Source organism: Cylas formicarius, unplaced genomic scaffold, assembly GCF_029955315.1.
Source record: "Cylas formicarius isolate icCylForm1 unplaced genomic scaffold, icCylForm1.1 PGA_scaffold_10__41_contigs__length_53128322, whole genome shotgun sequence".
Classification (NCBI taxonomy): domain Eukaryota; kingdom Metazoa; phylum Arthropoda; class Insecta; order Coleoptera; family Brentidae; genus Cylas; species Cylas formicarius.
In genome coordinates, this window is record NW_026844214.1 from 37,315,226 (window position 1) to 37,331,036 (window position 15,811).

The 15,811-nt window shown below is 30.9% G+C and overlaps 2 protein-coding genes across 4 annotated transcripts; one reads left to right on the forward strand and one right to left on the reverse strand.

The window, feature by feature from the left end:
• The first annotated feature begins 642 nt into the window (after window positions 1-642).
• Window positions 643-10,600, forward strand: LOC132707996 (uncharacterized). Of its 2 annotated transcripts, XM_060680060.1 has the most exons (10): window positions 649-1,056; window positions 1,116-1,383; window positions 2,990-3,168; window positions 4,184-4,363; window positions 4,504-4,571; window positions 4,771-4,886; window positions 4,940-5,118; window positions 6,446-6,555; window positions 6,954-7,400; window positions 9,860-10,591. In XM_060680060.1, the coding sequence occupies exons 1-10, from the start codon at window positions 1,054-1,056 to the stop codon at window positions 10,191-10,193; spliced, it is 1,884 nt and encodes a 627-aa protein (XP_060536043.1). In that variant the 5' UTR covers window positions 649-1,053; the 3' UTR covers window positions 10,194-10,591. The 2 variants fall into 2 exon arrangements, with proteins under 2 accessions (XP_060536044.1, XP_060536043.1); XM_060680061.1 differs by lacking the exon at window positions 6,954-7,400 and having other exon boundaries at window positions 643-1,056; window positions 9,860-10,600.
• Window positions 3,178-15,781, reverse strand: LOC132707994 (nucleolar complex protein 3 homolog). 2 transcript variants are annotated; one of them, XM_060680055.1, is made up of 13 exons: window positions 15,405-15,780; window positions 15,072-15,346; window positions 14,792-14,955; window positions 13,827-14,213; window positions 13,640-13,773; window positions 13,230-13,430; window positions 12,988-13,173; window positions 12,755-12,936; window positions 12,251-12,415; window positions 12,010-12,195; window positions 11,627-11,896; window positions 10,873-11,071; window positions 3,178-4,205 (listed from the first exon to the last, which is right to left on the reverse strand). In XM_060680055.1, the coding sequence occupies exons 1-12, from the start codon at window positions 15,411-15,413 to the stop codon at window positions 10,879-10,881; spliced, it is 2,352 nt and encodes a 783-aa protein (XP_060536038.1). In that variant the 5' UTR covers window positions 15,414-15,780; the 3' UTR covers window positions 3,178-4,205; window positions 10,873-10,878. The 2 variants fall into 2 exon arrangements, with proteins under 2 accessions (XP_060536038.1, XP_060536039.1); XM_060680056.1 differs by lacking the exon at window positions 13,230-13,430 and having other exon boundaries at window positions 15,405-15,781.
• Window positions 15,782-15,811: the final 30 nt, after the last annotated feature.

Sequence of the window (15,811 nt, forward strand, 5' to 3'; positions counted from 1 at the left end):
GTACACTGTATACTGTACAAAACAGATTATTGATATTTCCCAATGAGAACACCACTTTAATATTTCCCATAAATAATTTCAGTCTTTCTATCAAAACATAATCATAAATAAGCCTATCCATTCTCAAGTTGTAGTGTTCAATGAGAGCTTTTTTTTTGGACGAAAAAAAAAACACTTAACGCTAGTGTAAAGAATAATTCAATTTACAAATAATTCCGGTTCATTAAACTGCTCACAAATTTAACTATGTTATTAGTAAATATCCAGAAATCGGCAGACTAGAAGCGAGATGGGAGACAATTCTTACTCCCTGTAGACAGATTGCAATTTTTACATGTAAATATTCTAACGTGTCAACTACCACATTGGAAGAAACTTGGTAGATAAAATTTCCACATATTCCCGAATTTGTGCGTGTAAATCAGCGCAATGCGTTCGTTTTCATAAAGATGACTTAAAAATATAACTTTGCACTGTTGAACCTTCTATACATATATGGTCATTTTTTCATTGCAAGTTTAGTATATTGGATTCTAGTATTGAGATTATAGATTTTTCTTGTACACCGACAAGTTATAATATGCGTGGTTAAAACATTTTTGCATAAAATGTATACATTTAACACCGAAAAAGGCTGAAAAGTATCGTTTATTCAAAATTGAAAAAGCAAACTTTCAAAACAAAATTCTACCAAAATCAAGCCCATTCGGCTCGAAAAAATCGCATCGTGTCTACCACGTCTAATATATGTAGAAATTGCGTAGTTTCTATCGGGTTAAAAAAAAACAGAAAAGTGAACACACTTTTTTTTAAAGAAAATGCTCAGACTTGATTAAAATATCAATAGTTGTGTAATCTTTGGCCCTATTTGGGTAATTCCTATTAGTAGTTGTCCATGTGCCCGTAACGGTTAAATGCACTTGCATATTTGTTCTATGTTTATCATTTATCAGTTATCGCCTATTTTTAACAGTCAACCGTATGTTGCTAAAGCGAAAATATGATCCCTTAAAATTAAGATATTAATTTTATAGAAACCACGGGATTTCGACAATGGTAAGATATTTTTTAATAAACATTAAAATTCCAAATAACATTTTGAATTATTTAATTAGGAGGATTTTAAAGAAATGCATAAAATTCATATAGGGATATCGCCCGACAATTCCGATAATGAGTCTAATGCTTCACTTCACAATTCGTTTTATGAATCACTGAAACCAATTCCTTATACTGACCATGAAATCGCATCCAATGTTGCAATTGTGAATCCCGATGGTACACGAGAAACGTGTTTTGCAAAAATGTTTCCTGTTAAAATTAAAGAGAGTTATGGCGAGAGCATAAATTCTGTTAAATCAGGGGATCTTGTCTATCAGACTGGTAAGTAGTTTCTACTCTGGCAAATGGTTTGGTACGAGGTATAATAGGTACTAAGTTCATTCCATTATTGTCATTGTCTTTGGTTAGTTTTGATAAGTCCAACACTTCAGGGCAGGAAAGTATTTGCATTTATGAGATTATTCACAATCTCAATAATTTGCCCAATTGCACCATTAGTCAAGTACCTCTCTGATGGGTTATATTTTAGTTTTTTCTATGCTACACAGCATTCCTAAATATAAGGTGTACATGCAAGAAAGTAACTTTTTTTTTTTTCTATATAAAACATGTTGCCTCTTTATTGAGGTCACATAAAAAGGTATGGTCTTTTCATAGATATAAGAAAGTGACCAATCGCTTTTGAATGGGATTAACCAAGGGTGGTCATTAAGAAGATTATTACCTAAAGCTTCGGAATTTAAATTCAGGCAAAATTGTGGTCCGTAATAGAAAATAATTTTATACCTACCTGTGTTTAATATATTCTTTGGTTTTGTATACTACTTAGTTTAAGTTTATTACTAGTCATTCTTATTTTGTGTGTAATACAGTTGATGTTTTTGATAGTTGGTTTTAAAACAAACTATTTCCAAACATTCCTCCTAATAGCTTCATTGTAATGGACAATGCAAGTTATCACAGTAGACAGTTGACTAAAACCCCTTCCTCATGTGACACAAAAGCAACAATCCAAAACTACATGTATAATAACGACACTTATTTTCACAAAGATTATACCAAAAAGCAATTAATTGAGGTTCTACAAAGCTTGGACCTACGAAAGGAATACGTCTGTGATAATTATGCAAAAATATAGTGCATACAGTTTTAAGGCTTCCACCTTACCACTGTATAGTTAATCCCATTGAACATGTTTAGTATCAACTGAAATCTGCCATTCGTCGTAACAATGTTTTTCCCTGTGTTAACTCCAATGTCCTCAAACTTATACAAACCGAAGTTTTTAACATCCCTCCACAAAGTTGGGCAAATTATGTTAAACATATAGAAAAAGCAGAACAATCGTATATCCATATTGCAAATAATATAGATCAAATAATAATTAGAACAGACGATGATAGCGATAGTGATACTGATATATTATGTGAATAATTTTAAGTAATTTAAGTAGATAATAAAAACAATTTGTAATTTTATTTTAGATTTAAACATACGTAAATAAATAAATATTGTTTAGTATCTTTCCTAACAAAACCGCAAATAATTAAATTCTAAGCAAAGTACGGAGCTGTTCGGCCATATTTCATTCGTACAGCTTGCCCAGGTCTTTCCTTAATTCGTATCAATTAGTCACTTTCTTATATCTATGAACACACTTTACTAGGCTATTTTTTCTTAGTACTATTGAAAAACTATCAAACTCAATATTTCAGTACGCAGTAAGCTCTACAAATTAAACTAGCTTTCACTTTTAGAATGGGAGCTTTTGTGTTACTACTCATATTTAACAAACTATTTTTGAGGGAATTTGAATTTATTAAAGTAATAATACTAAACCATAAGACCCGAATTTTTTTCGTGTTACTGTTAATATATATTCTACAATATGATTTACTGATACTTGCTTTAATTCTTTTTCCATTAGATAATCTGTTGCAAACCAGTGGTTATTGGCCAGAAGAATTGCAAAAGTTGATCTGCGGAGATTTTTGCAAATTATGTAATTTAATACCTCAACCGAAATCTGATTCAAATCACTGTAATAGTTACATACATAACAACAATATACAGTTGTGGTTGCAAAATAATGCATCTTTTTTAGAGGTACGTATATCAAATATCTTAATTCTAAGTTTTAATGGTAATTATAAACTCTATCATTATACAAGGTGTTTAAAATTCGACTTCTTTTGAATTTCTGGAAATATAGTGGATAAATTGAAATTTTTAGCTTTCGATTTTATATTTTTAAGACCTTCAATACATTCTCTATGAAACTTTTTATGCCGCATTGTTAGACTTAAAGTAATTCAAGTAATAATAAAGATAATATTGCAAAAGCTGCCTCTATGCCTTAACTAAATATTATTTCGTTTCCTCATTGGTTCTGTATCCTTATATTTCCCTTATCTTTCAGATCTATTTCAAAAGTTTTTTTTTAACTCAGCCGACGTTTTTGCAATAAGGTTGTGAGTTATAATTTTTTTGTTGCAAAAATCCAATATAAAAAATAAAATTAATGTAGATGAGCGAAAAACAAAATGTAAGGGATGCTTCACTCCAATAAGGAAAAAATCCAAAAGTTGCAATTTGAAAGTGTTTTTTTTTCTAACTTGAAATAAACTCGTAAATGAATAAAATAAGGTACTCTGCATATATCTATTAGATAAAATAGCAGCCCTACTACAGTAAAAATTGATGCTCCGCAGGTGGTATTCATATTTTCATAGAGAAGGTAGTGATTTTCCATGCATGCCTCTACATTTCACCCACTAACCTCCACTTTGCACTATTTTCTTTCTAAACAGCGATTTTTGCATACTTTAATCGATTTCCCAAAATAGGCATATTTTGAGAAAATACTGCCGCAAAAATGTCGCATTCAAACTTATGGACGCACTGTTAGCGGCCAGTTTGGTTGTTGAATGTTGCAAGGTCATTGGTTAAAAACGATATTTTAACTCTCGCGCATGTGCATGTTGAATGGATCAGCATAAACAGGGCCACTATATCCTAGTAGCTATGCAGACAACGGAATATTTAGAAGAATAGCGAGTTGGATTATAAGTTTTTAACACTAAACAACCTAATAGTACTAAATAAGTATTGACGTTTTCAGGTTGTAGTCACTGCGAACTGGCCTGAAAATTTAAAAGAGCTCGTATTACCGAACATTTGTAAATTGTGTAATGTAAATATTTCTTCCCCAAATATTCTAAAAATTCACTATAGGTGTACTGATCATAGAAATAGAATCAAACAGTGGCTGTTACATAGTCACAAATTTGGAGTGCCGACGGTAAGAATAATCTAATTTATTCTATATTCTCCTTTTATATTACAATCATTCATTAGAGAACAGATAAATCATCTTAGAGTTCAATTCGATTTAAAGGTGAGTGGAGTTTTTTGTAAGTAAACCATCACATATTATTTTAGAAAAACTATACGAAAGAGTTGAAATTACAAGGAAATCAAAGGCCTACCACAGCTGGTGCTGCTACCTTGTATGTTAACTGATGTAGCAGTGGTTTGTGTAAAAATGGGAATCCATCCAAATATCTTTCTTTGTTTTTCTACAAAACACTAAATAATCACAGTGAACAAATTATTTCTCTGCCCAAATCTATAATTGACTTTTTCTAAAGGAAAATATATTTCGGATGGATCAAGATTTTGACATGTCATTAAAATACATACTTTTAGCTCCAGTTGGGAATATTGTTTTATTTGCAGTACTGATTTTAAAAGAACTGACAATCATCGAAAAACAATTATGCACCATCAAATACATAATCTGGTTATGTCAATTATTTCCAGAGGTAAGACTTGATAAATATTGAAAAATCTGTTTATTGATAAAAACAGATCCTAGGTTTTTCAATAGAAGTTGGTTGGATAACACTTTTCAAGAAAGATGTTTCTGAAACAAACTGCAACATATGCAGCGTTACATTGAAAACTCCAATGGTGGCCATTATGCATTTCAATAGCGAAACACATGCTACACAATGTGCAGCTTGGTTTCGGCGAAACATAAATCCATCTTTGAAGGTATGGCAAATATATTTAAGTTTTGTATAGTTAAACCAAGTTCAAAATGGTTAAAACTGTTAACATCATATTCATCGTAGACCCTTTATCTGATTCCATTTTTTTTACAAATTCATTTTTATTTTTTGGTTAAAAGAAACGTTGCATCTTTTCTATTTTTTTAAAGGCATTAATTAGGTGAATACTGAATTTAAGTAACGAACACATCAAAGTAATAAACATATTTTTTATTTAATTCAAACATATTTCCGTTAGTTTCTAAACATAAGTATGATCTTCTAACTGTAGAACTTAAAACATCACGTACACATTTTCGTAACTGCTATTCAGATTCAAAAGAATATTGGTTAACTTGGTTTTTAACAAACCCTCATATAAAGCATGTAAAACTTTTCTTCATGGATATTCGACGATAATTACATAAAAATGGAATCAAGATACATAGTGTATTTTTTTTTCGGGCTATATACAAAAATAAAGTTCATGATCGTTTTTTGAAAACGAAACGTCGGATATAAAAATCTAAAAATACCTTAAAAGTGCCAATGAGAAAGCGTTATTGGTTTTTGATCTCTTCAAATAAAGTGGGAAAAAAAATCGATATTGTCAAATTCCCGTTTTCCCTAACATCTTACCAGGCCATGAAAATTTTTCTAAACGGGTAAATAAGCTTCAAAGAACACAATTTTTTCCTAATTTAATTTAAGCTATATTTTCGAAAGCAACAGCATACTAATAATTTGTGGAACCTTGACTTGTGGGGGTAGGAACTTACTTTTAATCGCCCTGTTGATTTTTGTGAAGCAGAGAATGCTGTATTTTTTCTTTATAGCAACATAATTTTTGTATTTGCTTCAAGTTTTAAGTAGGTTAAGTAAGTTTTAAAAGTAGAAATAGATTTATCGATTTACATCATTTTATTTTTAGACACTACTGAAAAAATAACGTTTGGTTTGTCTAGGAGTTTTAAGCTGTAATGTGAGGTGTAGTATTTAGTTTTCTTTTATGGTCGTTTCAAAAGCGAATATTGGCAAATCTTTTTAAGGCTTTTATATGATCAGCACATATTCAAATAAATTAAGAGATATACTTTTTACAAAACTTCTGGATTCTTCCTGCGTCGGTTTTTGCTGAGTCAGAATTGCTGACCTTTCGCCAATCATCCTGCTGAAACTGTTTCAGTCCAGCTCTGAAGCAGGATGATCGGCGAAACGTCAGCAATTTCGACTCAGCAAAAACCGACGAAGAAGTTCCTTTGAAAAATTAAATTAAGAGATATTATGAAAAATTTTAAGTATCCTTCATTATGTTTTTTTTTCATTTATAGGAAATTGTGGATAAGATAGACACAAAATGGTGTTACTGCATGGTATGCCAACGAAAATTGGATGGCACTAGCTGCGCAAAATACCATTACCGAAATATAGGGCATATAAAGTAAGAGATAATTTTTGAATAAGATTTGTTACCAGTACACTCATTAACTTCAGTGAGGTATTTTTTCAAAATTGTATAGCATATGCCAGTGTTTCAAGAAAAAAAAAAAAAAAGAGGCATATTTTTGGGATGCAATGTTATTTCGAAGTAAATAGTGGGCTTGTTAAGGACTACAAATTGTATAGTTGTTGGAAGGAGGAGGAGTCAAATAATTTCGGCTGACATTAATGATCTAAGAAGTAACACAATAAACTTAATAAAGTTTTACATCTATTGCTGATTGAAACAAAACTTTAACTCTGCTAAATTTCATTTAGTCAATGTGCAAATGATTCTGTCACCATCTCGCCAAACTACGTGGGAGGTTCTTTCCTTATTAAAATTGAAAATCGTTTCAGAAAGGAACGCCGCTACCATGTCACAAATAAAGTGAACAATAACTTTAAAAACTCAAAAATCATAGAAAATGCTGGCATACAGAAAAAGATCGAGACTACAAATAGTAATATTTATTTAACAAAAAGATCAACTAACAAAGAAAATGCTAGATCACAAGAAAATATGGGGTCTGCAACTAGTCAAATTGTAGAATCAAATACAATCGATGTTATGAAGTCATTGAAAGACCCTCAATATACTGAAAAGAAAATAACATTGTTTAATGATGCAAGGTTTGCGGGTGTCACTAACTTAGGACTAAACCGGAACAGACTAACTAATGTTGGTAATACCAGAAAAAATAAAAATCAACAAAATACAGAAAATGGTAATACAACAGTCCCAGGGAACTCCCGGTATGATAATAACGGCAAAGGAACGCAGCAAAACGATCAATTTGATGAAGGGTATGCAAAATGAAACAAATATATGTTGTTGTGTCTTCATCTAAGGGTAACTTTTTTAAATTATTTTGTAAAGACAGATCATGTTGATCTATTTTGACTGCAATAAATTTTTATAAATTTTGACGATCCACCAAAAATTTGGTAGAGAATTAGATACTTAGCTGTTATCAAAACCAATTGGTAAATTCCAATTTTCTCAGAAGTATTTTTCAATCGAGATAATTTTGTAATAAGATTGGTTACCAGAACATTCTTTAATTTTAGCTAGATAAAAACAAAAATGGTATATTTTTTACTAGTTGTTGGGAGGGGGGGGGGCCTCAAATAATTTTGGTTGACATTACTGCCGCTATTGTTGGAATCGTTGGGATTTGAGTCCCGTAATGTTTATCAATGCAATATGTACCACTGTCCATAGGCAATCCTAGGACTTTATGTTTTATGTCCATGTCCACTGTGACTGGCCTTGCACAAATCTTGCTTAGCTTTGCACGCTACGCGGCTACCCTTTGTTCACCTGCATGTTTCTTGTCCACTAGACAACCGCCGCTCCATATGGGTGGGCTGTTTATCTTGGGACACCACCTTATCTCAGAAACTATAGGGGATGGAATCAAAAGTTAATTGGGGTATTACAAACCTTTAATTCATTTTAATTTTGTATATACAGGGTGTTTCATTTTTCGTGGGCGAGTATCAACTTTCTTATTTTAAATGGAACACCTGATATCCTACTTCATTTTTATCTATCTTCATTCTATCCAAAAAAATAGACATTTTTTGTGTATAATGTCCTATACCCAAGTCTAACCGTCTTTGACACGTATTTTTCAGATTAAAAATTTTAGTTGAGGTTCTAAATATGTTTCCAATAATATTAGTAATTATATTTTCTGAAAAGTGTCTCGAAAAGATTGATGCAAAAATTTAACCTGATCTCGTAGCACTAATTTCTGCACTGGACAGAATTTATAGGGCTTCCAGTTGTTTGTTTAAAGGCACGTTCGAAACGTTGTTCTTACATCTGGATCTAAAGACGCATTTCGGGTTAAATCTTCAGAGGTCCGTGCAAAATGCAACAAAATATTAAGTTGCTCTTCAATATTTAAAATATGACGGCGTCTATTTTTTCTTTTTTCAAAGTTCAATATATTCTAAAGTGTTGGTAAATCCTGTCGATCTTTTTTTTCTGGTCGCCTCCTTAAAAAATAATATAATAACGAGCCAGGGTCCGGTTTTTATTGTTCGATATGTAAAGCAAGCAGCCTTCTAGCACTGATTTTGTTTAAACGCCGTCATAGCCACCTTACACTAACTGATAGACAAATGTTTAAAAAGAAATATTGCAAAAAGTAAAAATATTAGGCATATATAACTTTACATAAAATGGCCCTAATTTTTGATGCTAAATATGACAAGATTATAAAAATAGGTAGTTTCCATTAAAAAAAAAAGTTTTTTGACAATTTTTTAATTTCCTTTTGTAATCTTATTTTTCGCGTACGCTGTATTATTATGTACCGAAATTTCTTAGAAATCCGTTATTCTAGTCGTTTGTCTACAACAAAACTTACTAAAGTAAAACAAAACAGTTAGACTTAGGTATAGGACCTTAGACACAAAATATGTCCAGAATTTTGTAGAGTTCAAAAATGAATATACCAGGCGTTCCATTTAAAGTAAGAAAGTTGATACTCGCTCAGGAAGAATGAAACACACTGTACATACAAAATTAAACTAAATTGAAGGCTTGGAATACCCCAATTAACTTTTGTATTTAATTTTAGACTCCATTCCCTATAGTTCTGAGATAAGGTAGGCCCACCCTATACATACAGTACAGTCGAAGTGTTATTTTTAGTACAATTGTTACCCTATTTATTCCTTTGAATGGGCGTTTTCCAATTAAGAATTTTATCAAATTTGACTCCTAAATACTTTACCGGTTTGGAAAAATATAGCTTTTTTCCATATACTAGTTAGTAAAAGAAACACCATCGTCCTCCTCATATTAACTGTTAATTGCTCATTGTGGCACTAGTTTTCTACGATTTTTATAGCATCTTAATTGCGCTCCGACAGAGAACTAATAAATTTTCCTCCTACCACAATCGCCAAATTGTTTGCATATAATAAATACTATAAGTAGTGCAAACCCTCTGCACACAGTTTTTGTAGTAGGTCATCAACCAGCGGATGGAAAGAGAACTTTTTTTCCCGCTGCCGTCTTTTATATCGTGATAAAATTTGCTCTGCACAGGTGACTGGTCAATTAAAGATGGTAATATCAAAATCAGAAAAAATAAATTTCAATATCAAAGAGAAATAGAATAATCCCAGTAAGTTCTCTGTACTACAATAAATGTAAACGTTTTCACATATACCCAAGACAGAACTTTTTCTGATTATTTATATCATTCTTTGTATTTGTTCAATATTAAAACTGAAAATTGTTTCAGGAAAGAACAAGGCATTATAAACCAGTTTAAAAAATCAACTAATAAAGAAAATGCCAACATATCACAACAGTTCAGTCCTACAACTACGAAAGTTGTGTTAACAGAGCCAAATGAAAAGGGTGTGATTAAAGCATATACCAAAAAGAAAGACACAATACCAGCTAATGAGTCAAGGTTTGCTGGTGTCCTTGACTTACAATTGAACCAAAACAGGCCAAGTACCGATGATAGTAGAGAAGTCCTAGTAAACTCAATGTATGGTAACGAAGCACAGAGAGATGATGAATTATCCGAAAATCAAATAGATTGCTGTGGTACTTGCATCATTGTATAGCAAGGTCATGTATTTCTTATTTTGATTAGTTAATTGGTTATTAATTATTATAATAAATTTCTATAATCTTAACCCAACTTTTTGTTTTGTACCCAAAATAAATTAGCAATATTCTTCTCTACCAACACTGACTTTGTAGCTAAAGTAACTAGTAGTTAATAGGAAAAGAATTTTATGTTCTAATAACATGTGTAATTTTTTTTCTTTCTACTCAGTTTGTAAGTAGCAAAGTGTTTTTGCTCTAGCATATTATTGTGAGTTGTAAAGTTTTTAAAGTTTTTGTTTAAGGTAATTCAATTGATTATTCCAGAAACCCATTAAGCTGCAAAATACACTAAAATAAGTTAAGAGCAAAATTTTGTATAGTGTATGACTATGCTTTAAATTAGGTTTTATATAAACACCTCCTTAGTGTACTTCGAAAACGCTGAAACATAGTTTGCGGTGCAGGTAAAAATACCTTGAGAGTATTATTGTTTACTAGCGGAAGTAGAAAATCGGTTGATGTGTGTGATGAACACTGTCATTGCAAACTAGAGATGTTTTGAATAATCGTTGCATTTGCAATTATCGCGAAGTATATCAATTACATATAGCTTTCACCTTTTCAAATTATCAGGTTAGATAGCTTATTACTACTTAAGTTTCTCGTGATTAGTTTTATTGAAAACGAACTTACACCAACTCAAATGCTAATCCAAAACGGATCCTTATGTTCATTTGTTTTTAAAATAAATTTACAATCGTCTTGAAAAGCAGTATCTACAAAATGTTTCCTATTTATTTTTGTTCTGCATTGAACATTTTTCAACACGGGCACGGACGGATTGAATGCCATTTCTGACATACTAAAATTGGTGTACAGTTGGTCTGTGGTCCTAAAAAATATTAAAATCAGTTGAAAAACCATTTAATCAGGAAATTATAACGTTTCTTATTGTGTCTTTCAAAAATAAGAGTAAATTTCTTATTAAAAGAAAAAACAAAGACAACTTAGTAAGAAAGTAGTAAATGAAAATATTTAAATTCTAAACTAGTTCGCAAAATGTTCAAATCCATTCGAAACCAATTGCGCATATGGAAGGGCCTACATTTTATGACACATTACACAAAGTTCTAAATTTTCATTAATTCCAATTTATATCTATACCTACCTGGGTTTTTAAAAGTTTTTTTTTTCACCTTAAAATAAAGCAAATAAGCAAACTAGAAACTAAATTGTTTTTCGAAAATATTTGCAAAGATAAATGAGGAGCATTCCAAAATCAAACATGTCCTTATAAATTAATTTACATGGATCTTGATGATGATTTTGTATAATGCATCGATAAAATGTTCAAAGTATATGTTTGATTCACATTTTGCGAAAATCGCTGTATTTGAATGAATACTCTTTAAATGCCCCCTAAAACGGAAGCGGCACTGGTACTTACATTTTGCCAAATTCCACCGGTAAACTTCCATCGCCGGTTGTTGGTACACCACTTGCTATATTTTTTGAAAACTTTCTAACGATGGGATGGTAATGCTTACACAATAATGTTGTTTCAAACAAGGCTGTATTTGATGCATTGGCATATTCTGGGTCCTCACTACACGCATGAAATTTACCCTCTCCAACAGTGCTGTCCAAGTCTAACAGAATGTCCAGAGACTTGTTTAATTGCATGAGCGTTTTAACCAAACAGAGGCAGCTTAAAGATCTAAAACAAGAATGTTGGAAAAACTACACAAAACTGTTGCTTTTGAAAGTTGAAAAGACTCTGTTTCTGTTTCATCCAAACTCTTTTCTGAGAATCTCTCTGTACATACTTACCCATTATGGAGTAGTTGCAAACTTAAGGTCATTAATCTTTTAACAAAGCTAATTGTCCTTTTGCTTGTAATTTTTTTTCTTCTTTTAATTAAAGCATTTACCAAAGTATTCAGAATAACCTCACAGTTTTCATGGTTTCTACCTGCGTTAATTACTAGTAACTCTTTATATAAAATTGCATAAAAGCTAAAAAAATGGTTTCATCAATATTCGGAACACACTATAAACAAAACAGGTCAACCTTAAAGGGTCTATGTTCACAGCTTCTCCTTGTCCACTGAGTATTTTAAAAATGGTCTGAATACAGTGCAGTTTTTCACGGTTTCCCATCCATTCCTCATTTAACAAATTACCAAGTACTTTCACCATGTCAATGTAATACTCCAGATTAATAATGTGTGCAAACCTACAACACAGATATGTACGGTGACACTCTTTTTGTTTTTAATATTGGCAGGCAAATTCGGGCTAAAGTAGTCTCTTATTAATGCCAACAGCAATGTCAAATTTCAATAAAATCTGTTATAAGATATTTATGCCAACCTATTTTTTCCAATTTGGACAATTGAACACAAAGCATTTTAATTATAAATACTAGTGTGCGCCAACGACTTTTTATATATTTTTTGGATTAAACTAAAATTACAAATTTTTATTACTTAATCCACCATAACGTATGTACAAATGTAATTTTTCCAAAAATTCATGTAGACTATGTAGAAACATTAATCTATAAATATCTTACTTGGCTAATCCCTCAAGACATGTCGACAATGATTTGGAATTTTCTGAATTTTTTAAAATTCTAAAATAGATATTAAATAACACTTTTGTGATTTCTGTTAAATTCTGCTGCCTCTCTTGTCGATTCTCTTCAGCTTTTGTTTCTAGCATTTCCTTCTCCAATTCTTGAAGTTTTTTTTTTCTCTAAAAGTGAAAAATGAACTGCATTGCTAGAAAAAAGTAAAAACACACCACCTTTCTTTCTTTTTTCGACATTTGCAAAATTTTCATTTTTTTTGCTTTCATTTTCTTCTCCCTGATATCTTGCTCCTTTTCTTGATCCAGATTGACATCTTTTAAATTTAACTCTAATAATATTTCCAACATATCAGCATTAACATGCGTGTGGTTTTTCAAATAGTTGTTTGTCAGCCTCAGAATCTTTAAAAATGATGCTATTAGCTTAGCTATAAATTTGTCATTTCATTAAAACACACCTTTAAAGTTATTGCTTCTTTTTTATCTTCTTTAAAAATTGTCTTAATAGCAACTTTGACCATTTCTCTCACATTTTTTCGAGAATTATTTAGGAATGGCACAAGCAGTTTGGCAATATTTTGAGCATAATTAAAATAAGGATGGGATACCAATAACTCACACATTGAGTGTATAGATGTTTCTGCCAGTTTGATGTCTTCCTAAATCAAAGGGCTTTTATGAGTCACCTCAAAATCATTCCCAAGGAAAGATTATTTAATAAATTTAAGCAAGCCAGACATTCTCGATATTCAAGTAATTAAAATCAAGGTTTTACTAATATATGTAATAAGAAGTTAGGATGTAGTACTTTGGCAGAATATCTTAATATTTATTTTCAAAGTGTGATGTGGTTGATACTGAAACTCACCTCTGACAATTTTCTAGTATCTCCCTTTTTTTTAACTAGAAAAAAGCAATATTTTTCAATCTTCTGTAAGAATTTCCGGTAGTAGGCTAGCAAACTTTCTTCATATTTTTGAAGCTTTAGGGTTTCCTTTTTTACTGAAATAAAACATTCTGGTTAGGCAATTAAAAACAAGGTAAGTAGTACTAACATTTTACTCCTTGGGGATTAAGATTTTTTATTTCATAAGCAGGTAGAATGTCTTTAAATACTTCAGTCAAAGATACAATCACCAACTTTTTTATTGTAAAATAAGCTTCTGTTGTATCTTCAGCCATAATTTTTAAAAGCCTTGTAAAATTTGCAATCTTCTCTTCGGGATTTTCTAAAAGACCCGAACTTAATGAACCGATATAAATTTTTTTTTGACGCAAAGTTTCTATCCGAGCAGCTAAGAGTTGTGCGGGCAAAACAGGTTTTGATAAATCAAGTTTATTTTCATTTAAAAAGTATTCCCCTAAATCACCATTCTTTTCATTTGACATTTGTGCCTGGTCTGGGCTTGTGGCTGTTTTCCTGTCTTCATTGTCCTCTTCACCTATAAATAGTAGACATTATAATTAAGTGATCCGCAAAATTAGAAAAAATTGTGATTATCCAATATTTTGGGTTGATTAAATTCAATTCTCATTATAAATCACATTTTTTGTCCAAATATATTTGATTTACCTACAGATCAGTGTTTGCGAAACTACCAGTAAGTATTAAGGAAGATAGCATTAGAGAGAAACCATTTTTGTTTATGTTATGTTTTATAAGGGTGTAAAGGAGTGCCTTTTTTCTTGTTTTTCCATACTATACATACTCTATTGGTTTAAATTAAGTGAAATAAAATGGGAATTTTGAAAACAACAAAATACCTCAAAATTGTTTCTATTATATTTCTAAAATATATTTAATATTGTATTGTGTATTCCATTTTAATAATACTTAAATTTGAAGTTGATGTGGTAATTTTCTGAAATATCGATTATCATCTATTATTGTCCAATGAAAAGTTTATAAAATCCTTTTTTTCAAAATACTAGCACTATAAATAGAAGATTCAATGTGAAATATCCTAAATGAATCTTAAAAATGTGGGTGGCAACAAATGAGGTGTTAACACAGACATACCAGATATATCTTCAATGATTTGTTGAAGTACCAGCCCATGTTTTGTTTTAATAGGCAGCAAATTTTTTACTCTTTTTCCAGTGGTCTCCTCAATTTCATCTTCATATCTATTTTCTAAATCATCATCATCTTCTAACTTACGTTTCTTTGGTTTCATGTTGAGTCTAGAATGTAAGCAATGAACTGGAGAATTGTAATTCCTGCTAGCTAGTCAATATTGATATATGTTAGCCTAAGAGGAATTATTATAATAAAGAATTACATTCAGAAGACAACTTGCCCTGTATATTTCACTTTATTCAAGATTTCATAAGATTGGTTTGTAATTGCTTCTTTCAAAAAATCTATATCTTCACTTTCCACCATTTCAAGCAAATCTCCATCATCACTCTCTTCCTCATACATATTTTGATTATTTTTGGAGTTGACAGAACTGCTGATTAGCTTTTTATTGGTATTTTTAACATGTTTAGTGAAATCCTTCTTAATAATTCCCTGTTTTACAAGTTTATTGCGTTTTTGGTTATTGCGCTTGACCTTGGAAATCTTCCCTTTCTGAAATAAGAAAAATAACAATCAACCGCATATTTATAAAATCTAATTGTTCAATTACCAAGCCCATTTCGATTTTATCCACTTTGTTGAAAATTTTAACGTATGGTTTTTATTATAGGTTAGGTTCATTAGATGCTCACCCATTCTTTAAATTATTTACTGGACAAAGAATCCTCAATAATTTAGTTGCTACTTTATTTTAGTTGATTAGCAAAAGAGATTTTCTTTTTTATTTGTAAGACCCGGTGGATACTATGCAATTTCTACATGTTCTTTTTCAAGTAAATATTGCAACGTGTCTACTATTAAATTGCAAGAAATTTGGCAGATAAAATTACCAGCTATTTTTTGCCAGTAATAAAAAATATCTAAGCGGAAAAAATGTTCAAGAAGCAATTGTACAACCTCCTATAGACACAGGAAAATTAAGACTATTATTAAACATGTCAATAAACAATTTATTTA